This window comes from Macrobrachium nipponense, chromosome 3 (assembly GCF_015104395.2).
Source record: "Macrobrachium nipponense isolate FS-2020 chromosome 3, ASM1510439v2, whole genome shotgun sequence".
NCBI classification, from domain to species: Eukaryota; Metazoa; Arthropoda; class Malacostraca; order Decapoda; family Palaemonidae; genus Macrobrachium; species Macrobrachium nipponense.
Window position 1 is genome coordinate 124281970 of NC_087202.1, and position 23831 is coordinate 124305800.

The 23831-nt window shown below is 37.5% G+C and overlaps 2 protein-coding genes across 2 annotated transcripts in view; one reads left to right on the plus strand and one right to left on the minus strand.

Moving 5' to 3' along the window:
* Window positions 1-23831, minus strand: part of LOC135222039 (chitooligosaccharidolytic beta-N-acetylglucosaminidase-like) — a 57880-nt gene that overhangs the window by 10190 nt on the left and 23859 nt on the right.
* On the plus strand, window positions 1035-9238 carry LOC135222038 (chitooligosaccharidolytic beta-N-acetylglucosaminidase-like). The gene is made up of 5 exons (XM_064260173.1): window positions 1035-1141; window positions 2427-3360; window positions 7043-7189; window positions 7310-7831; window positions 8940-9238. Exons 1-5 carry the CDS (start codon window positions 1065-1067, stop codon window positions 9048-9050), a joined length of 1791 nt encoding a protein of 596 aa, XP_064116243.1. The 5' UTR covers window positions 1035-1064; the 3' UTR covers window positions 9051-9238.

Sequence of the window (23831 nt, forward strand, 5' to 3'; positions counted from 1 at the left end):
ACTTTCTATATTCTGGCGTTTTTATGGTATATATGTATATATATACATATATAAATGAATAAATTGATCAATCTTGCTGTGTGCTTCACATTTTAGGAAATGTACTGGGTGTGCCAAGCATAATGAACAGAATATAGGATATAGGATTTAGGCCAAGCGCTTGGACCTATGAGGTCATTCAGCACTGAAACGGAAACTGACAGTAACAAAAGGTTTGATAGGTGTAACAGGAGGAAAACTTTTTGTAGAAAGAGAGTATGAAATGAGGTGCAGTAAGAGGAATGAAAAGGGTTTTAGCTATATGGGCCTGAGGAAAGGACACTGCAAAGAGCCTTAAGTAATGCCTACAGTGCACTGACGGCACTACCCACCTACGGGGGCCGAGTATAGAAGCCTCAGAGCCACTGCACCTGCCTGGTGTCAGATCTGGGGATATATTAGAACGGGTCTTATTCAGGCGGTAATTGTACCCAGGATGTGTACCCGGTTAATCTTTGTGCCAACATGGAAACGGTCTTGTCCCCAAAAGGATAATTAGAATAGTTAGTGCCTGCAATAGTCATGTGATTCTCTTTGGTTGTAAGTTATTCCCGTACATAAATATAAGTTACGTGGGTGTCTGTGACAAAGCACTGAATACTCACACACATGGACACGCTCGGAAACATCTCTCAATATCAAATTCACTTTGTCTTGTTGATAACTTAGACCCAAAGGGAATGATATGCAATAAGAAGATCTGCCCTGGCAATGATTCACACTTTGTCGTCGATATAGTCGGCTTTCTGAACGTCACTTGGAAGTATTTTACCTCAGAGGGATCTCAATTATCTCTTTTTTTTTTCTTCTTCTTCTTTTGAAGTATTTGATGATTATGCCCTGCTGTTGGCGGATAACTTGGCATTATAGCCTCCAGTCATAGATTTCACTCTGCCAAATCTTTCTGGGCACAATTTCCTTTCATTTAGAACCACATACACAACCATTTTTAAACTTCGTTTCATTCGAAAACTGATTTGTTATTCTCTCATTTCCTTGCAGACCGTGTGACTCCTGTAACAAAAATGGAAGGAAAGCCCTGCATGCTGGTGCTTTTTCTCTGCACCTTGGCAACACACTTCACTTCTAGGGGTGTTTCTGCGTAAGTAATACTATCATCTTAAGGCACAGGATATTGGTACGGTAGTGAATTGCGCATGCGTCAATTTCAGACTCCCTGTCGTACAAATAACATACGTGTAGTGGGGGGTTCGTCAGATTCTGTCATGTTGCCCTATTGCGCTATTGACTTGCTGTAGGTACGGGAGTTAGCTAATCATGCAGAAGTTGCCGTACACTGTTGCCAAGAGCTATGGGTACTGCACTAGAAGATCAGCGACAGTAGTAAAAATAGTCGAACTGAATTGTTTCGCTGAACATGTTTAATTCAAAATGTCAAAGTGAATCACCATACTGTCATCACCAAAGCACCAAAACATTTTGACAGTAAATGAAAATATGAAAAAACAATAATACTTAAACATACTTAGATTTTGACTATATACATGAAAAATAAAACTAAACTAATCCATCTGCGTACTTCAAATCTTCTTTGAATCTCCTCTGAACCGTGTAATAATACATCAGTTTTCGCCGAAAAGCAGATGTTTTCAAGTTTAAACGAGCTGAAAAAAGGAATAGACGTCTACGAAGAGTCAAACTTCCAGAAATTGCATAACTGTAGGTCACGAACGATCGAATCGGTCCTACGAAGAGGAGATTCAAAGAAGACTTGAAGTACACAGAAATCGTGCTCTGCTGTATTCATGGTAGTAAGGAAAACTACCAAAGTCGATCCTCTGGTAAACGGCCTAATCAATCGTAAGTAGTCATCCAAATCAGGTCTATATTAACAGCATATTTCCCATATTGGACGCACTACTGACTGCTGTACTACCTTACTAGCTAGGCTTCAAATCTTTGAATCTCCTCTTCGAAGCTCTTTTCAGGCCCGATTCAACCGTTCGTGACCTACGGATATACAATTTCTGGAAGTTTGACTCTTTGTAAACGTCTATTGCCTTTTTCAGCTTGTTAAAACCTGAAAAACATTTGTTTTTCACCAAAAACTGATGTAACATTACACGGTTCACGTTGCTAGGTCGTCATTTTCTTGCTGTCACTGATATGCCTGAGGCGGTAAACAAGGGTTCACGCATGCGCAATTCACAGCCGTACCAATATCTATCGCAATCAGGGATACGGCTGCCGTACCAATATCCAGTTCGTTATCTTAACAAGTCTTTCTTGAGAAAAGTCGTGTTAAAATTGAGTACCATGAAAGTTACTTCTAATATAATTTCATAAATACAATTTCAACGCTAGAAGAGCACGGATGGTTAGGTAGAAGAGTATGGACATGCAGTTGATAAGCCATTGTTTGACAGGCAAGATGAGTCCCCTTGGGGATACAGGTGCGACAGTGCCACAAGCAGATGCATCAAGGAAGAGGCAACAGATCCGTTGATTCAGACAAGTCTCGGTCAGTGTAAACTGACCTGTAGCCCAGAGGGGGTCTTGTGGCCGAAGCCCACCTCAGTCAGCCTAGATGATCAGGTAGTTCCATTCCTCCCCAGCAATGTCACCCATAGTGTAACAGCTCCACCCGAGATCTCCAAGCTTGTGGAGGAAGCAGTCGCCATATTCATAGACAATTTGCACAAAAATCATCCGGAGTACTCGTATCAAGCGACGCCCTGGCGTGGCCCTTACGACTCTGCAACGAACGATCACATCCTCCATCTCGACATCACTGTCACTGGAACCGAAGACAGACTGAGCTTGCAGACGGACGAGTCCTACTCGTTGACTCTGTCTACCGAAGGTGATGTGTCGACAGCGAAGATCGACGCCCCGACTTACTTCGGTGCGAGGCACGCCCTGGAAACTCTCTCTCAGCTCACTGAGTACGAAGAGCACTCGGACTCACTGTTACTCGTTACTGGTGCTGCCGTTGAAGACTCTCCGGTGTTTCCTTACAGAGGAGTCTTGTTGGACACAGCTCGGAATTTCATGCCGATCCCAAACCTCGAGCGAACGCTCGACGCCATGGCTGCCAACAAGCTGAACACCTTCCACTGGCACATTACGGACACACACTCTTTCCCTGTCTACCTAGAGAGCCGCCCGAAAATGACGGTTTACGGAGCGTACTCCCCCAGGGAGATATACTACCCGGACGAAATCATGCGTATCGTCGAGTATGGACGAGTGAGGGGTATACGAGTTCTGCCCGAGTATGACGCCCCTGCCCATGTGGGAAATGGGTTCCAGTGGGGCCCGAAAGAGGGCTTTGGGGACATCGCCGTTTGTGTTAACAAGGTAAGACGCTCTGATGATTTCGAAAGTTAGCGAATATTGGATCTTTCCCAGGTAGTGAGACCCAGTTTTTTTTTTTTTTTTTTGGGGGGGGTGGGTGTTCGTTATCTAGGACTAATATTCTTGGAGGTCATTATCATGACATTGCTATCAAGATAGGTGCAGCCAGCAATCTGTTCTTAAGAGCCTTACGAATTTGTTCCCCAGATTTCCTGGAAAAAGAATTTGAACTAATTCGTAAGCAACTTTCGTCTTTAAAGTATCCTGACCATATAAATTGAGAAAGCAATTCACAAAGCAAACATAATTTTCTAACGACCCCCTCAAAACAAGACCAGACATCCAACAATAACATAAAAATTCCTCACCTGGACACGATTAAGAGAGTCATTCTGACCCTCGGAAAATCTAACCCTTTTGCATTTACGTACCCAAACACCTTAGCCAAATCCCTGATTAGCATCCAACAAAAGACACTCCCCAAGGAAACAGGGGTTTATGAAATCCCATGCCAGGACTGTGACCAATCTTACATTGGATTTACAGGAAAATCACTTCCCCAGAGATTAAGACAACACAAACGGTCAGTTAGGTATGGACAACAGAACTCAGCTATTTTCAACCATATAAATGAACATAACCATAGAATAAACTGGAATTTGTTGCATATAATTTATAGCAGCAACTGCCAGTATAAGAGTCAAATGATGGAGTCAGCCTTAATAAAAGAAAGGCAGGTAATGAACATCTCAAAAGGAGCATGGGATTCAGATGTGATCGACAAGGTTTTCATTCAACCAATGCTTAAGAAGATTAAAGGAAGATTATCAGCGGGGGTGACCTAAAATTGGCTTACCTGTGGATGGATCTCTTAGTATAAATACCACCTTTTCTGTATATTTTGGTGTTTTTATGGGCTCCTTTTATTATTATTATTATTATATATATATATATATATATATATATATATATATATATATATATATATATATATATATATATATATATATGGATATGGGAAGCGTTGCTATCAACCAACATATACAAAGAGCTGAAGAAGACGTCATGTACTAGTAATTGTCCATTTATTAAACATGCTGACGTTTCGAGGACACAGCCTCATTTTCAAAGCTGAAAAACGTAATTATAATATATAAAAATATTACAAAGACTTAAGAATTAAGAAATTTACAATTTAAAAAATATTTACACTTTAAACAAAATTAAAAAAAAAAATTAAAAAAAAACTAAAATGCAACAGACAGAATGTAAGAAATAGACCGCTACCTTTCAGGACGGGAACCAAGGACCTAATGACTAAAAAACAGAGCAGGGGCACACTCAAGACAGGTACAGTGTTGTGGAGGTAGTTTGATTGTTTAAAGGAGGAACAAGCTTCTTAATATATAACGATTCGGTTATAGCTAATTGATGAAGTGAGATGGCTCTGGAGAGAATTTTAAAATGTTTATATTCAATATGTTGTTTCCATTTTTCGGCATGGTCACGTACATTAGAAAATTCAGGATTAGTTACAGAACAGGCAATAAATTAACTAATCCTGAATTTTCTAATGTACGTGACCATGCCGAAAAATGTAAACAACATATTGAATATAAACATTTTAAAATTCTCTCCAGAGCCATCTCACTTCATCAATTAGCTATAACCGAATCGTTATATATTAAGAAGCTTGTTCCTCCTTTAAACAATCAAACTACCTCCACAACACTGTACCTGTCTTGAGTGTGCCCCTGTCTCTGTTTTTTATGTCATTAGGTCCTTGGTTCCCGTCCTGAAAGGTAGCAGTCTATTTCTTACATTCTGTCTGTTGCATTTTAGTTTTTTTTTAATTTTTTAATTTTTTGAATTTTTTTAATTTTGTTTAAAGTGTAAATATTTTTTAAATTGTAAATTTCTTAATTCTTAAGTCTTTGTAATATTTTTATATATTATAATTACGTTTTTCAGCTTTGAAAATGAGACTGTGTCCTCGAAACGTCAGCATGTTTAATAAATGGACAATTACTAGTACATGACGTCTCCTTCAGCTCCTTGTATATATATATATATATATATATATATATATATATATATATATATATATGTATATATATCTATATATATAATAATATTAATATATATATGATATATATATATATATATATATATATAATATATATATATAGATATATATATATATATATATATCATATAATATATATATATATATATCATATTATATTAATATATATTAATTATATTATATATATATATATGCTTAAAAAATCACAGTAGATGCACATGACTTCATTACATAAGCGAATACCACAGGAAAAATGATAGTCAGAAATCCAAGTGCTTTCGTCTTTACTAAGACATTGTCAACGAACGAATGAAATACAATTGGAGAGAAAGTTATTAGGTAAACAACAGATCGAAAATACCAGATGGTTAATTGTCAAAAGGGTAAAAGTTAAAGAGATAATCCAGGATTATTGGATATCACACGGTCACAAACCAAAACATAGATTTAACCCTAACAGAAACTACAAAGTATCCGTACAGTCCAAAACATGTAAAAACTGAATATATTAATTTTGTTGCTTATATTTATCTACAACTTTTTTCATTATGAAGGCATCAAGTTTAAATAAACCCAGACTTAAATTTAGAGCATTTCCATTATTTGACTTGATGAAACAAGATTCAATGATATTCCTTTTAACTGTGTCATTACATGGGATTAAGGCTCTTTCTTGACTCCAGTTAATAGGATGATCTAAATCTCTCATATGTACGAATAATGCATTCGATATTTGCCCAGTTCTGTACGGATACTTTGTAGTTTCTGCTAGGGTTAAATCTATGTTTTGGTTTGTGACCATGTGATATCCGATAATCCTGGATTATCTCTTTAACTTTTACCCTTTTGACAATTAACCATCTGGTATTTTTTATCTGTTGTTTACCTAATAACTTTCTCTCCAATTGTATTTCATTCGCTCCTTGACAGTGTCTTAGTAAAGAAGAAAGCGCTTGGATTTCTGACTATCATTTTCCTGTGGTATTCGTTTCTATATGCAACCCCATAGTGAAAGACTTCATAGAAACACCTTACAGTGTCGAATCGTGCAATCCCGCAGTAAGCTAGATTTAACAGCGACATCTTACAGTGTTGAACCATGCAACCATGCAGTGAGCTAGACACAACAGCAACCCCCTTTTCAGAGTGTTAAATGGAATGAGTTAATAGTTGAATTTAACTTAATTTTTGTCCACATAAAGTACCTTCATGTTTGATAATAGCTCACTGTTTCCAAAGGATTATAACAGATCCAGACTGAATTAAGAGAAGGGTATTGTCCATATTCCACAAGTTTCCTTCGAGGAACGGAAATAATAATATGTCAACAGCACAAGGTGAGTGGGAGTCCCCTTTTTAACTGGCTTCCTCGGATCACCTATGCCCTTCTCTTTCACATATTTTCCCTGAATATTTGCTTCTTCTACTGGATAACAGGAATAAGGTCAACCTAAAAGTTATTAGCTTGTTTTGAAACGGTCTGTGAGTCTGAACATCGGGGAAGTATTACAATGTCAACCACTCGCCAAGAGCTAGTGCCTATAAGCTTATCCTCATTCCCTTTGCGTACTAATTTGTATTTCCACTTTGTTGTTGTAGGAGCCATGGGCATCTTACTGCGTAGAACCTCCGTGCGGGCAGCTGAATCTGGCCAACCCAAAGATGTATGACGTGCTGGGCGAAATTTATGTAGAATTCGTCAATCTCTTCGGTCCCATCGATCTCTTCCACTTTGGAGGCGACGAGGTTAGTTGACTGCTAGCTACACTGTTGCGAAAGAATCACTCGCTATTGACAGTCATATGTCACTTTATAACTATATGTCATTATCAACGATGTGTCACATAAGCGACAAATATTTTCCAGGTCAACCTCAACTGCTGGAACACAACCGAAGAGATAGTCAACTGGATGATTGAAAATGACTACGGCCTCTCTGAAGACTCGTACTACGGGCAGTGGGGCGTCTTCCAAGAAAAGGCCCTCCAGCTCCTCACGGAGGCCAACGGTGGCCAGAAGGTCCCGGGTATTCTGTGGACCTCCCACCTGACAGAAGCAGGTCGTATAGAGCAGTACCTCCCTACTGACGATTACATCATCCAAATATGGACGACGGAGACCGACCCCATCATCGGCGAGCTCTTGGACAAGAAGTACAGAGTGATTTTCAGTAATTACGACCACTTGTACCTCGACTGCGGATTTGGCGCTTGGATCGGCGAGGGGAACAACTGGTGCAGCCCTTACAAGGGCTGGCAGGCAGTGTATGACAACGACCCCATTAAAATCGCGTCCAAATTCACAACCACCTTCGACCCGGCTCTCATCTTGGGCGGCGAGGCGGCACTCTGGACTGAGCAGGCTGACGGCGAGGTTGTTGATTCGAGGGTGGGTGAGATTTTATATTTTGCTTTTTCCGGTCTGTAGTTTCCGATGTCTGGACAATATTCTCCTCGAAAATCTAAAGCAAAAAGGAATGGATGCTAATGTATCTTTTTTGTTTCTATTGGGCGTCGGCTTGACGGAGGTGCATAGGCCTATGCGGGGCCATAGATTGCTTGTGGATACGGGCGCCTCATCAAGAGGAGGAATTAACAATTAGATATCTAGATAGTGAAATCTGAGGTTTAGCGAGGAAAAGAAAGGCAATAGAAGCTGATACAATCTTCAGTTAATGAAAAAGAGAGAAGAGAGAGAGAGAGAGAGAGAGAGAGAGAGAGAGACGAGAGAGAGAGAGAGAGAGAGAGAGGAGAGATGAGTGTTTGCAATGATTTCTGCACTTCAACACATTTTTATCAATCTATTAATGAGTTTTATATCTCTTCTTTCTGTGTTTTTCTTTATCTCCTCCTGCTTCTTGCTAATGAACACCTTGATATTTCTTGGAAGATTGAATTTCAAATCAGTGGCCCCTGTGGTGGGCTTTTTCCATATGAATAATAATAATAATAATAATAATAATAATAATAATAATAATAATAATTTCATTGATGTCGCAATGCCATGGGACACCAGAGCATATGAAAAAAATAACAAGACCTGAAAATAGAAATAGAAATGAGAAGGATATGGGATATACCAGTGGAAATTGTACCCATAATCATAGGAACACTAGGAGGCACGATCCTAAGATGCCTGGAAAAGAACCTGGAAAACTATAGACGCCGAAGTAGCTCCAGGACTCATGCAGAAGAATACAGTGTGTTCCTGGAAACAGCACACACAATGAGAAAAGTGATGGACTCCTAAGGAGGCAGGATGCAACCTGGAACCCCACGCTATAAAAACCAACTCAGTCGAATAGGATTACTGTGATAGACAAATTCAAAAATTAAATATATATATATATATATATATATATTATATATATTATATATATATATATATATATATATATATCTGTGTGTGTGTGACAGACTGGTTCGAACTTTAGACCGATATTTCTATATACAACCATCCCTCTTCATATCCGCAACGTTTATGTAATACATTTCAGCTGTGGCCCCGTTGCGCGGCCCTCGGGAGCGTCTGTGGGGTAAACCCTGACCACAACTGGGTGAAGCGCCGAGACCCGCTTCATCCACAACAGGCAAAGGATGGTTCGTAGGGGCATCCAGGCAGACCGCATCCAGCCCCAGTGGTGTCACCAGAACGAAGGGCTCTGCTACGCTTGAGGAGGAGAACCCTGTGGCGTATAGGCCTAATTAGCTGGGACGGCTCCCATTAAGTCATTGACGGAGCCTCCCGTTTTGCCTGGACGTTTGTGTGAAATTAAAAGCCTTTAACAGCCTTTTTCGAAGTGTTTCACTGACTTGCCTTTTGATATCCTGTTGGCTGACAACGACAAATGGAAGTCATGATATCTTTAACGATGTTCTAACTGGACTAAGAACGGTTATTTTTAGAGAAAAACGCGGATTTTATAATTTACTAAATTCCAAACAAAAGACAAAAGTTTCTTGTACACTCGACAAGAAAAAATGAAGATACAGTTTTTATTAGCTTTCGTTCATCCAATTTCCCATTTGTTTTAACTGAAAAGACATAATATCGCTAAATTTACTCTAGAATATGAAAATATACTGCAAACTATATCATATAAGTTAAAACTGCAAAACAAAACCGTTCAGGTACTTAAAAACACTATGTCCGAAGTAATTGGAATTTCTCAGATGGATTCGTTCATAGAGATCTGGTAGATAGAATGAAAATTTCAGATTTTAGTAGTATGTATTACGACGACAATATTTACTCGTTTTGCTTCATGAACGGAGATATATTGCATCATCATAAGTGCTGAATGCAATTATTTTAGTTTCTACAAACTTATGTTTATATTCCAAAGCGATTAAAGTTAGCTGACGTCAATGGCACTCAATGTTGCGACGGCTAAGGTAGGTTGAACAAATCTAGTTGCATCCGCAAGAGCGTTTTCTATGATGTGAGGAGGAGCCCTAGAACTTCGAGCGGGAAAGCGCAAGTCACTGGATACTGGCTAAAAAGGACATCTTGCAGACACAGGCATCGCCCCTTAATTAGTACTTTATAAATGATATCGAATTATTCTGAAGTTTTTTCTATTTTTTTGCCAATTTGCATGACAGTGTTATAGCTGCTTTGATTACATCTCTGTTACAGAATTTCCACAGATCTATTGTAGCTGAAGAAATAATAAGCCTATCATATTTCCTTTTTATTTTTTGATTAAGAAATAACTTAATTTATTATTAAATTTTGTCATATTTGCTTTCTTTCAAAGTATGATTGATTTTTTAAATTTAATGTTACGATGTTCTTAGGTCTCACCCGACTAAAATAGTAATAACCTTTGTAAAAGTGCTTGCATTATGCTCGTTTACGATCAACAAGCCCATACGGTCGTTTGAGATCTCGGAACATCGTCTGTTGGTTACCGAAGGAAGTAAAGTCTGCCCCGTAGTTACTGATTTCTTTCAATTGGAGTCTTGGAGAGTTGACTGGTCGGTGTGCACCTGATTCATTATCATTAATATGGCAAGCTAAAACCTTAGCGGCCGAGGATGGCTCATGGACTTGGACGTCAGAATGGCAGCAAGCTTAATAACACCTTTTTTCCGACCTACGTATAGTCCATTCCACCACGGGACTTTGGAATCTCACTTCAGCGGATCGAGACTAATGAAGATGTGAGTACAGTGAGTTAATGCAAGTTCAAGTACTGTCCGATCATTAGTTTTAAGTTTTTTTTTCGTATAAACTGTGATCCCCCATCACGCTCATTAAATAAATTAAAAGGACCTAAAGAATATTTAATATCAAATTTATCATTATACATCAACTTAAATTTTATTAAGCTCAATAACCTATCTCATTATTCAGTGCTATCCGATAACAAATTTTTGCATTTCTTTCATTTGTTTTTCCGTAATTCATCAAATAGAAAGGGATGTTGAATAGTTATTTTTCTTCGACGTTATTTATACACGTGTTGTAGATTTTTTTCGACCATTTATAATTTATAATTTGCTTTATATGTAAATAAATTCTGCATATAAAGTATTACTGACCTATAATCTTAAATCGATAATTTTTATCTTACTTATTTGTGTTGTCAGGTCCTTGTATTTCCTTTGATAATTAATGGACATCGGGAGGAGGAAGTTTGCTTCCCTCACTTTTGACGGGTTCCTTCTCAAGACGGAGGAGTGCAGTGACTCCACCCACTCCTTTCACGCCATTCCTTCGGAATAACTTCAGTTTTTCGCTATTTCATATATAGATAATTGTCATTATTGTTAATAGTTAACTATCTTAATCATGTTTTGTTAATTGTTAATTAAATATAATTTGAAGCCTAAAATTGTTTATTTTACGATTGTTCCATACATTAATTTTATCAAATGGCGCCCATCAAAAATGGCGCCCCCTGGTGTGCGTGATGAGAAGTTAGTCATTTACGTTTTTTGTCCTCGTCTCTGTTCCGTTCCCGGCTTGCGTTATTACTGTGAATTTCAAATAGCTATATTTGGGCACTATTATGTACGTGACGTAGAAACCTTTGGTGAAGTGAATGTTACAGATAGCGAGATTAACTCTAGGCTATTCATTTCCTCGTGCAACTCTTGGTATATTGATCAACCAGAAAAATTTGAGTTTGAGAGCATTTTCGCCTTGCTTTATTGTTATTTTACTGGTGGAAACTATTTAAAGGACTCTGTTGAATTGTCGTGATATTTTTATAAAATTTCCTAGCGCAACAATTATTGCATCCCAAATTCAAAGTAGATTTTATGAAAATAATAGCAGATTTGGTTCTCCAGCTGCCAGAAAATTTGATTATTTTACTCACATTTGCCATAAAGAAAGCTCCTTACAAATATATTAAAAATGTCTGTTAACTTAAAACAACTAGTAAGCTCTCTGGGAAATTATAGGGGCCAAGTTACTAAAATTCATGGAAGAAAGTCTTCCTTTGTTAACAAGTCTGTTGAGGAGCGGGAAAATTTAATCCGGAAGCTCGGACGGCTTCAAGATGAACTGAGTAAACGTAATAAAGTAATCAGACCTTAAATGGGAAGCAAATAGTTCTGATGAATCTGTTGCAAAATCAGAGAATGATCAAGAAATTGATGACGGCATTCACTATGAGGACCTTATTTCAGAATGTTTGACGTCGTTATCAAAATTAAATTCTTCACCTTCAAATGTTAATCCAGTAACTAGCATGTTAGAGTCCAACGGCTCCTCTACCCGTTTTTAAGAAGGTGAAGATTTACAAGCCTTTTTGAAACAATTTGAAGGCGTAGGAGAACGCTTTAGTTACACTGATTTTGATAAGTTTTTGCTTCTCGAACAGCAAATTTCTGGGAGGGCTTCAGTATTGCTTGGTTCACTTGATAGTTCACAGCACAAATATTCTGTTGCAAAACCTCTGTTGTTAGAAGCGTTAGCCTCGCCTACTACACGTAAATTTAATGTAATCAAACAAATGTCGAACTTGAAGCTTGATTACCACTCGGAGCCCTTCGATTATGTAGGTAGTCAATTCCATTTATAATTCATTTTCTGACCTAGATATTACAGCAAATGATATATTACTATTTTGCATGGATAGGCTTAAACGAAAATTTAAAGTCTCGCGTAATACAAATTACAAATGAGAATAAACCATCGTTAGCCCTAATTAGGAGTAAATTTTATGAATCTAATGAACGCTATTTGAATGCTCAAAAGCATTATAAAGCTAGAAGCAAATGTAAAGAAAATTCTTCAACGGACCTAACTAGCATAGCAGCGGCTGTTCAATCAATTAGGTTCAGTAATTTTTTAAAAATTTGCCCCCTGTGTGTGGATAATATAAATCCCCATCCACTTCACAAATGCACTAAGTATCCTATTCCTTCCACCAAGGTCGCACAACTCAAGGCTCTCAAGGTTTGTAAAAAGTGTGCAAGAATTTATCATAATGCTGATGGTTGCAAGTTCCATTTTAATAAAAGATGTATTTGTTGGGCTTGGCATTTCAGCTTCTTGTGTCTTGAGGAAAAATCCAAAGTACAAGAAAGTAAGAAAAAAGACATTGATCAGAAAAAGCCTAAGGAGAATAAAATTGGAGAAACTTCTTCTTCCAGCGTATCTTGCATTGATGAGTATAGTGAAGGTTTTGAGGCCAAAGACAGCAGTCTTGCAATATTGCCAACATTTTCATGTGTCCTTCAAGGAAGGACAATGCGGTGTATGCGTGACGGTGGTAGCCAGAGGAATTTTATTGTTGACAAGACGGGGCGAAAAGTGAAAACTTGGCCTTATCATAAAAATTTGATATAAGTCTCAAAGTAAAGGGGTTTTCATTCCTCTCTTGTATATCATACTAAAAACTGCTATGAGGTAATTTAGATATTGGAGGCAAGAATTTATTGTAATGAAGCTATAGGTGTCCCCAAATATCCACATCTTTAAAATTACCAGGTTTGGGTTGGTAGCCAGGAGTTTTATAAAGGTTACACATTGGCAGATCAGTTTATGATGGATGGTGGGGATAGTATAATGATTTGGAATTTATTCTTGGCTCTAATTCAGCTTATTGTTTGAAAGAGCAAATCATTGCCTTTGGTGAATTTGAGGGTAACATACCTTCTGTGTATTCACAACTAGTGCAGGAATGATGTTGCTAGGAAATATAGAACAAATGCAGTCAAATTTGAAGCATCTTCCATATTGTCCATCCAATCCTATTTCTGCTCATGTATTGGAGTGGAAAAATCACCTAACATTGGTGTGACCTATGAAGATAGTGTAACTCAATAGCACTTCTTACTCAAACCCACACCTGAGCCAGACACAAAACAGGTTGGGATTAATTATGTAGTTTTGGACGGAGATGGAGAAATTTCAGATATAAATATACAAAGGGCTGCAGAGAAAGTACTTGATAAGCTTTGCTGCGATAGGTTAAGTTATGATTCAGAAAATATTCCGGATGAGTGTGGAGACAAATGAGACAATAGTCAATTATGTTCTAAAAATACATAGAGAAATGATGGCAGGTTAGTCATGCCACTTATTTGGAACCACAAGGTTGATCACCTTTTAGCTAAAAATAAAAATTTAGCCACTCAAATTCTTAAAGCAAATTTTAAGAAACACTCTAAGAATAACATGATTATTTGAAAAATGATTGACAAACATTTTCAGAGAGCAGGCCAGATTTGGGGAATAATAGAGATAATTGACAATCTTGATCAATATTTGGAAGAAAATCCAAATCACGGGTTTTTTAGCACATAAGGGTGTGTTTAAATCAGAGAGAGACCACAAAATGTAGAGTAGTCTACCTCTCAAATTCGTGTGAGAAGAATCGTAACGGTACAGCCTTAAGTCATAACCAGGCCATGTTATGATGTTAAGTGGACCCAGCTTGAATCAGATCACTAGTGCTCTCTTGCATTTGCATTTTGATAGTTATTTGTTCTGTTTTGATATTTTGTCTCTCTGGTACCGAAATATAAGCCAAGGCGACTACACCATTGTCGGATATCAGTCAAAGCGTCTCCCATTTGGTCTTGTTTGTTCCCCATGCTTGTTGTTATTGGGCTTATATAAAATTTTGATGCTCGATACCGAGGAGGATTCCAGTGAAGTGAAAGAACCTAAGAGACACATTTATGCTCTTCTTTATATGGACAATGGAGCGATAATTGCAAATGATTCCAGTAAATGAAAAAATGGTCTATTGATAGGTTAGGTTTAATATTTGAGCCATATAAGTTTTATTTACAGCAATATGTGACAAATAACACTGATATTCAAGCTGATATTGACAAAGATCAGGAAGAGAAGACTCCAGATGAGGTGAAACAAAACTTTTGGGCCTATGGTAATCGAATAAAAGATCATTTGTTAACGAACCACTAAAACTAGATTGTAAAGCCACTACAAAGACTTATTTTTGAAATCGATAGCATCACACTATGACATATTTGGGTTAACTATGCCATTAATGATAGGGCGAGATCATTCCTCCATGATCTACAGTGTAATTCTAATCTAGACTGGGATCATGGTTGTCTGAGGAATTACTTCATGAGTGGAAGAAAATATGTAAACAGGTGAATGCCAGTCTAATGTCAGTGTTGCAAGATTTGTTGGCAGAAGAGACGAGTCTTATAATCTAATTGCGTTTGTCGACAGCAGCAAATCCATTTATGGATCAGTAATGTATATTCAGAACGTTAACGGTGGCCAAGTAAGTTTTTTGATGGCCAAAAACCGGTTTGTGAATAGACAACTGTCAACCAAGAGCATTCCATCTTTGGAAATTCAGGCAATAGCTCTAGCACAGAAATGCTTATTGATCTTTATCAGGAAATTTCAGGTCCATCCTGTATGTGTCCTGTTAACGTTGTTGGTTTTAAAACACTACTCAGATAGCATGATGTGTCTGTCTTGGATTAATTCATATGTCATAAGATGGATAAAAGATGAGCATAAGTAGTATATTTATTCTCAATAGACTTAATCATAGTATACTATGTGAAGTTCATCCAATAAAGTTCCAATTTGTCTCTGGTATTGAAAACCCTGCGGACTATGTTACAGGACCAGTGTCTTACAATATTTTAAATAAGTCAAAATTTACTTTTCTGGGCCTAATTTTCTTACCTCACCTTGTGATCTCAAAAGAGTCTGGATGATACGCTGGCAATTCTAGTTCCTAATCCTCTTGCAAAGCCAAATAAAGTGATCTCGACTTTGGTGAATGTGGAGGGCTCTGATGATGGTGCCCCTAGAGGTAGCTCGGAGCATTTAGATCTATTGAATAGGTGTTCCAGCTTTCGTAAGCTGGTTTCCATTCATCGGTGTGTCCTCGGGTTCATTAATAAACTGAGATCTCGACTGAATGGTAGGAATTTGCGTCGAGTTTATCCAGAACTCTCTGATGAGGAACTATACTTACAGGAAGAAGAAAACATTATCCGTGAGGATCAAAGGATTAATTTTCCGGAAATATTTGAATATTTTTGCTGTAATAAGGCAGCCTATACAATTCCCAACCTTGTTAGTCAGTTAAATATTTATCTTGACAGCCAGGGTATCTTGCGTGTAAAGAGTAAATTTTCAAGATTCAAAGATGATGAGACCTTGCGTTTCCCAATTCTTTTGGCTAAAAATAGTAGGCTGACTAGCCTGATAATTTTAGACCTTCATAAATTGCACCTTCATGCTGGATGCTACAGACTTTTGACTGAATTAAGGAAACAATTCTGGGTACCCTGTTATTTTTTCTGTTGTGAGAAGGTTCTCATAGTCCTTGTATTACTTGCAGAAAAATTAACGAACGTACATAAAGTTAAATCAGTCTCCATACAAAGAATTTAGGCAAAATCCTCCAAACATCCAATTCCGGTCCATATTTTCTTGATCATTTGGGACACCATTTTGTGAAATATAATGGAAGGAAAATCAAAGTTTGGATTCTATGCATTGAATGTCTTTGGACTCGAGCCATGAATTTAAAGATTTGTTTCGATCTCGGCACTAAGGAATTTTTGAGGGCTTTGCAGCTTCATTCCTTTGAATACGGTATACCTCAATCTTGCATGTCAGACCATGGATCTTCATTTGTTTGCTGGCGCAAACATAATCAAGGACTTCCTAAGACGCTCTGAAATACAAACTTATTTGAAGAACATGGTGTGAAGTCTTTCACATTTGATCATTATGCCAAAGGATGCCATCCTTTAGGTGGACTAGTGGAAATTTGTGTCAAAATGGTAAGGCAATTGCTGAGGTGTTCCAGCAAGAATTATGTTCTCGATCACCGAGACTTTTGAGTTCATGGTTTCGCAGATAATTCATATGATGAACAGACGTCCCATTGCCTTCCACGAGGCTCTTCGTGACGAAGGCAGCGAGACTAGACCAGATCCGATTACTCTAGAGAAGCTTATTCACGGGTTTGAGCTTATGTCTGTAATCTCATTCCCGAGTTGAATCCTGGACCAGATAAGGATCCTTTACTGGTCGACAAATGTTGATGCCGTGAGTAAGGCTCAAGAAAGCTATGCGAAACTCAATAGGATAAGAAATGCCCTTTGAAACTTATCATTCAGAATTTTTTAATACTTTTGATAAAACAGGCACCGCAAATTAATAAGAATAAGCATAAACCTGTTACTCATCACAGACTTAATAAGGGTGACATTGTCTTAATGAAAGTAGAAAACATTAAACCTATCAATTTTCCTATGGCTGTTGTCCAGGATGTAACAATCAATATAAATGGAGAAGTCACAGATGCTATTCTTATGAAAGGAAACAATAGGGAAAATATAAAACGCCATGTGACTTCTCTAATTCCAATTTTGAGTCGAAAGGAGATGTCCTCCAATACTGAAGAGCAAATTAGTCGGGACCTAATTCTGAACTCTGGTCCAAGTGTAGAAACAGGAAATGAATCCAGAATAAAATGGAAAGCTTCAAAAGCGAGTGAGGAGAAAACTCGGAAGATTCTGTCTGATAGTTGAATCTAGCGAGTTTTTGTATATAGATTTGTATATATATATTGCATATGATATAATGTTCTTTATAGAATACATTTGGTGATGGGTATTTATTAAGCTAAACTCTAACATTTAGTTCAGTATTTCCACAAGTAATTTGAAAATACTGAACCCCCCCGTCCGGAGTGAAGAAAAAATAAGCCTATCATATTTCATTTTTATTTTTTGATTAAGAAATAACTTAATATATTACTGAATTTTGTCATATTTGTTTTCTTTCAAAGTATGATTGATATTTTAAATTTAATGTTACGATGTTCTTAAGCCGGGCCATACACGTGCGTTTTAACTGACAGTTATGACTGTCCAGTTATAACTGACACAGTTTAAAACTGACGTCAGTTAGAAATGAAATGCACAACACAACACACAGTTCAATCCCTCAGTTTTACCATTGATTCCGAGAAGTTCGATCTTGCCGCTCTCGGTGTATTCTTTGTAATGCTACAGACAAAAAGAAAAAAAGAAACTAAAAAGCGTAAACAGTGGTGCAAAAAGTGGTTACTGAGGCGAAATCAATGTTCTGATATTACATTATTAAAGGAATTAAGTGAAGAAACCAATTGATTTTCTCAATTATTTGCTCATGACTGAAACAGTGTACCAAAAGTTGCTTTCGCATTGTTTACGTGCTATCTCAACAAACTAACACTCCACGCTACCACCTGTAGAAATGAGAAGTTGAGAACTGTACAGTTACGAATCCCCCCACACACGCTCAGTTCAGTTACTCCTTTCAGTTAAAAATATGGAACATTGCATTTGTCTCAGTTTAACTGTACAGTTTTGTTGAACTGACGAAATGAGCAACTGAGATACCCACACAACGTGCAGTTTTAACTGTCAGTTATAACTGAACAGTTATAACTGTCAGTTAAAAACTGCACGTGTGTGGCCGGCCTTAGGTCTCACCGACTAAAATAGTAATAACCTTTGTAAAAGTGCTTGCATTATGCTCGTTTTACGATCACAAGCCCATACGGTCGTTTGAGATCTCGGAACATCGTCTGTTGGTTAAAGAAGTAAAGTCTGCCCCGTAGTTACTGATTTCTTTCAGTTGGAGTCTTGGAGAGTTGACTGGTCGGTGTGCACCTGATTCATTATCATTAATATGGCAAGTTAAAACCTTAGCGGCCGAGGATGGCTCATGGACTTGGACGTCAGAATGGCAGCAAGCTTAATAACACCTTTTTTTTCCGACCTACGCATAGTCCATTCCACCACGGGACTTTGGAATCTCACTTCAGCGGATCGAGACTAATGAAGATATGAGTACAATGAGTTTTTAAGCAAGTTTCAAGTACTGTCCGATCATTAGTTTTAAAAATTTTTTTTTTTTTTCCTTTTTTTTCCGGGGTATCAAAAAAAAACTGTGATCCCCCATCACGCTCATTAAATAAATTAAAAGGACCTAAAGAATATTTAACATCAAATTTATCATTATACATCAACTTAAATTTTATTAAGCTCAATAACCCTATCTTCATTATTCAATGCTATCCGATAACAAATTTTTGCATTTCTCTTTCATTTGTTTTTAAGTAATTAATCATAAATAGAAAGGGGTGTTGAATAGTTATTTTTCTCGACGTAATTTATACACGTATTGTAGATTTTTTTCGACCATTTATAATTTCTAATTTGCTTTATATGTAAATAAATTCTGCATATAAAGTATTACTGACCTATAATCTTTATATCGATAATTTTTATCTTGCTTGTGTTGTCAGGTCCTTGTATTTCCTTTGATAATTAATTAAAATGGACATCGGGAGGAGGAAGTTTGCTTCCCTCACTTTTGACGGGTTCCTTCTCAAGACGGAGGAGTGCAGTGACTCCACCACTCCTTTCCCGCCATTCCTTCGGAATAACTTCAGTTTTCGCTATTTTCATATATAAGATAATTGTCATTATTGTTAATAGTTAACTATCTTAATCATGTCTTGTTAATTGTTAATTAAATATAATTTGAAGACCTAAATTGTTATTTTACGATTTTTCCATACATTAATTTGTGATCAGTAGCAGCCAATTTATACGTTTGCCTCTGTGTAATCTGAATTATTGTTGCTGATCGAGATAGATCTAGCTCTTGTTTCTAGAGCAGCCCGAAGGTGGAATTAAAATCTGTGGATGAAAAGAGGAAGGAAAATAAAAAAAAATGTAGAATCGTAGCAGAGAAATAAGAAAGAAAATGGGAAAAATTTCCGTATGAGAAAAAGGATTAAATCTTGCGAAAATACTTTTTAAGAGTTCCAGAGTTAAGGTTACGAGAGAGGCAATGAAACAGCAGTTTGGTTTTGGCCATTAATTAATCATGAACCTTAAGGGGAAGAACACAAGAAAGGCCTAATCCAAAAGGCCCCCATGCACCCCTGCCTTCAGTTAGAGAGAGAGATTGAGGTCTTAATTATTTTGCAGAAGAATAACGACTGCTAAAGTGTTTATCCTGTTCTCCTTGTTATTTGACGAAGTATTCCAGTAAACAGTCAGCTGAGTTGTCATATGAGACATACTAATAAGAACCCCATTGCTCCCTACGACTTAAAGATCGACACTCCATCGATCACTCCAAACTATAGTCTCAGTAAGTTAAATAAGGTGTGCTAACTACATAGACTTCATTCTATTCTCGGATTTCATTGTCATTTTGCCTAACTGACATTGACTTACATTATTTTCTTTGCTTCGTTGGTGCAACCACATCAGGTTCATAAAACCGCGTGTTGAACTTTTCATTTCCTTCCTGGGCCTATAGATTACGTTTACGCTGCTTTACGAGCAGATGCCTGTCTGGCATAATTAAGGCAGACTTAATCTAAAACAGCAACAATGACTTGTTACTCCACTCAAATTTTCTCTTCTTTCAATGCTGGAATACTCCGATGAGAGTGAAAAAAAATTACACATGAGTCTACGCTATTTACCTACATGACAATAGTCCTATCCACGGTCTAGGATACCTAGACCGTGGTCCTATCTTCCCCACCATAAAGTTAGTACCAGCCAGCGCTACAAACATCTGCCTGTGTTCTTGCCTGTAAAGTATGTTACAAGTGAAATGAAATACTACTCTTTTGACGTTTGATTATTTTTCACAGTGTCTGAAATATGAATATCGGCCACTCAACTTCTGTGGCCATAGCAACCAGTAGAGCATAAATCATATCTAACAGACTTGGTCGATTGAAATGAATAAATAAATAGATAAACATTTTTTAGGATATTTTTTTGGTTTATGTCCAAAGATCTGTATAAGATAAAAAAAAAAAAAGTTAACGAAAATCCACGTTCCATTTGATGATAAGAGAAAAAACACATAGGCCTACACGGAAATTTATACTTTTATCATCTTCAGAACATCTTTGTGGTAGTATATTGTTTAGAGTCACGTGACTTCCTGCTCACACATCATCCTGAGCCCCGTTGTAAACAGAAAAATACAACAAAACCCTTAACGGCGCTTCTTAGAGAGATTTAGCCATTGCTGTGCGAGGAGCTCATGTCTACAATGCAAGAATAATTATAGTAAACCTAACGGACTGTTGTCAGTATATCGGAGTTCTCTGTTGTATGTAATTGGCCGGAAAAAAAAAAAAAAAAAAAACACTGCGTATAAAAATGCAGCTGATCTGATATACCTAATCTGGAACAGAGACACACCTCTAATTATGGTTCTGTACTTTACAGAGAAAGCCCATGTTTGTATGTCTATAAAATCAACATCACAGCGACCGCGCAATAATAGTAATATATTATTATATAAAAGCCATCAACAAGAACGCAGATATCATAGAGACGATGCAGAGATATATGTTCGTATATGGTAAAATCTGACCACCTGAATTAACGTACTGATGAGTTTTCTATCATAGTCTTGAAGTGGAATAATTTGATGCAAAGTTAATCCTGACGACATAAATTAGCAGTAAACAATCGAGTGGCATTGTATACAAAAGTGCTGTTTCATATTTTTCATTTGCCTTCTCATAGAGTTTATTATACCAAGCAGTGATCCAACTTCCAGCTTAGTCAGGACGCGTGCAAGATTTTCCCCTCAATCATGAGTTGTAAACATTACATTCCTAACTTTTTAACGTAAGTTAATCAAAACGTGCTTAAATCTACGGTCAAATAGAGCCTTAATTGCTTCACCAACAAGAATTTAAACAAAGTACTACACTTTTTTTATTAGAAATATCTTATCTTTACTGTGTACCATGCATATTATTTATTATTTACATTTTCATTCTAATGAATAAATCATAAATACCATATCCTAAGATTCCTGTATATCTTTTGCTCAACGCAAAACACCTTTTCCAGACCTTTATAGGCTCTTTCATAGACCTTTCCTTCACCCCAAGAAGAAGAAGAAGAGGAGGAGGAGCTGGCTATGATTTTATGCAACTCCCTTAGTTTGTTCCAATCCATCATTGATACAAACTTATAAAAAAAAATCATCTAACCCACTAAAAATAGAAAATTTCGAAATTTAAGATTTATTATGATTAGATATCTACTATAGTGTCTGACCCGTCACGATTAATAATTTTTTTTCTATACTTCTGATTAGATATATTCTAGCTTGTCTCGTTGCGGGTATAGAGAATGATTAAAAAAAGTTTATTGTTGATAATATTTTTAAAAAAACAGGGCTTTTTTTGTTATTAATTTTCCTCTGATAGATATATTCTAGTTTTTCCTATCATGACTATATAGTGAAGGTTGTTGGTGATGTTATTTTTATATAAATTAAACAGGAAATTTTTTTAAAAAAAATATGTTTGTCATTTAGATATCTTTTTGAGTTTGTCACCCGTTCGTATTACAAGTGGCAATGCTGTTGGTGATTATTTATAAACAGGATATTTTTAAAAACAGTTCCGTAATTAAATATCTTCTAGTTTGTCGCGTAACGAGTAGTGAAGGCTGTTGGGGATTATTCATAAAATAAATATAAATAGGATTTTATTTAAATAGTTCCGTGGCCCCTGATTGAATATCTTCTAGTTTGCCCCGTTAAGACTCGAAGGCTGTTGGTTATTATATGTGTAAATAAACAGGAATTTTAAACAGTTCCGTGATTAAACATCATCTAGTTTGTCGTGTCATGCGTAGTGAAGGTTGTCGATGATAATTTCTAAACACGATTAATATTACTGAAGAGAAAATTAGATAATTTAAGGCGTCAGATAACGCCCGGAGGCTGCCATCCGCCCGCCGCCCGCAACCCCAAGAGCCTAAATCAAACGCTGCCATTTGTACTCATTTTTTTGTTTTGTAGGGTAATTGCCCTACGCGTAGGGTAATTTGAGCAAAAGAGCAGGGCAATATTTTCAAGCATAGAGTAACTGTAACGATGCCTGTCTTGATCAATATGCTTATTAGCCTAGTATTCATGGTATTGCATATAAACACGATCTAAAGATTCATTTGCTATCATAACCTCAGAATATCGGGACATTTTGAATGTAGGGGTCAGTTCTCGCCTCCCGTAGGGGGACGTCGTAGGGACGGTAGTGATAGGGATGGGTTGGCATTACTGCCCTGGATGTCAAAAGGGCCGAACTTCACCGAAAAGTTAAGGCGGCTCTTTAGCGTCGGAAAACGGAAGTTGTCGTCGATTGCAATGGTCCCGAAGAGGTATTTCTTGAACAATCTGCCGGACTACGAAGCGGGAGACGATGTCAGTCCCGAAAAGGACAAGTTGAAGAGCAATGCCCTGGCGCTCGTCAAGACTATCAGGGAACAATGGCACAAGACGCCCCAGGTTCGTATATTAGGGGGGGAGCGACCCCCTTTCTCCTGCTGGTGTTTCAGAGTATGGTGGGGAAGAGGTCATAGGCTTTGAGGTTATAGCTATAGGCTAAGTTAGGTCTGACGTACCTGGAGGGTATGCCGACCTAAGCTGACCCTTTACCCTGTGACGCCAGTTTTATCGTCAGTCAATCAATCCACCTCTTTCCTGCTTTGCCGATAGACGGGATTATAGCCTAAGCCTTTCTGACGTTTAATGTTACTTGGAAAGTTATCCAGGGAAGGGGGCAACCCCCCCCAAACTGATGCCAGGTCGGGACACGGCGCCCCTAATTAGAAGGTAACGTCAGGTTAGGTTAGTTTTGTGACCTTAACCTATTCGCTTTGTTTCTGCTTTCCCCCGTTCCTGCTGTCTATCCTTTAGGGGGTGGGTTACTTCGCAGCGCGTCAGTGGGGTTTTTTTCGCCCAAGCTATACATCTTTAGGCTAGTTCTTCATAACCTTCTTTTTTTTTTTCTGGGGTTAATCTACTTAATCCAAGAGACATGGCAGGTACCTAGTATTTCTTTGGAAATTGCAGTTTCGTA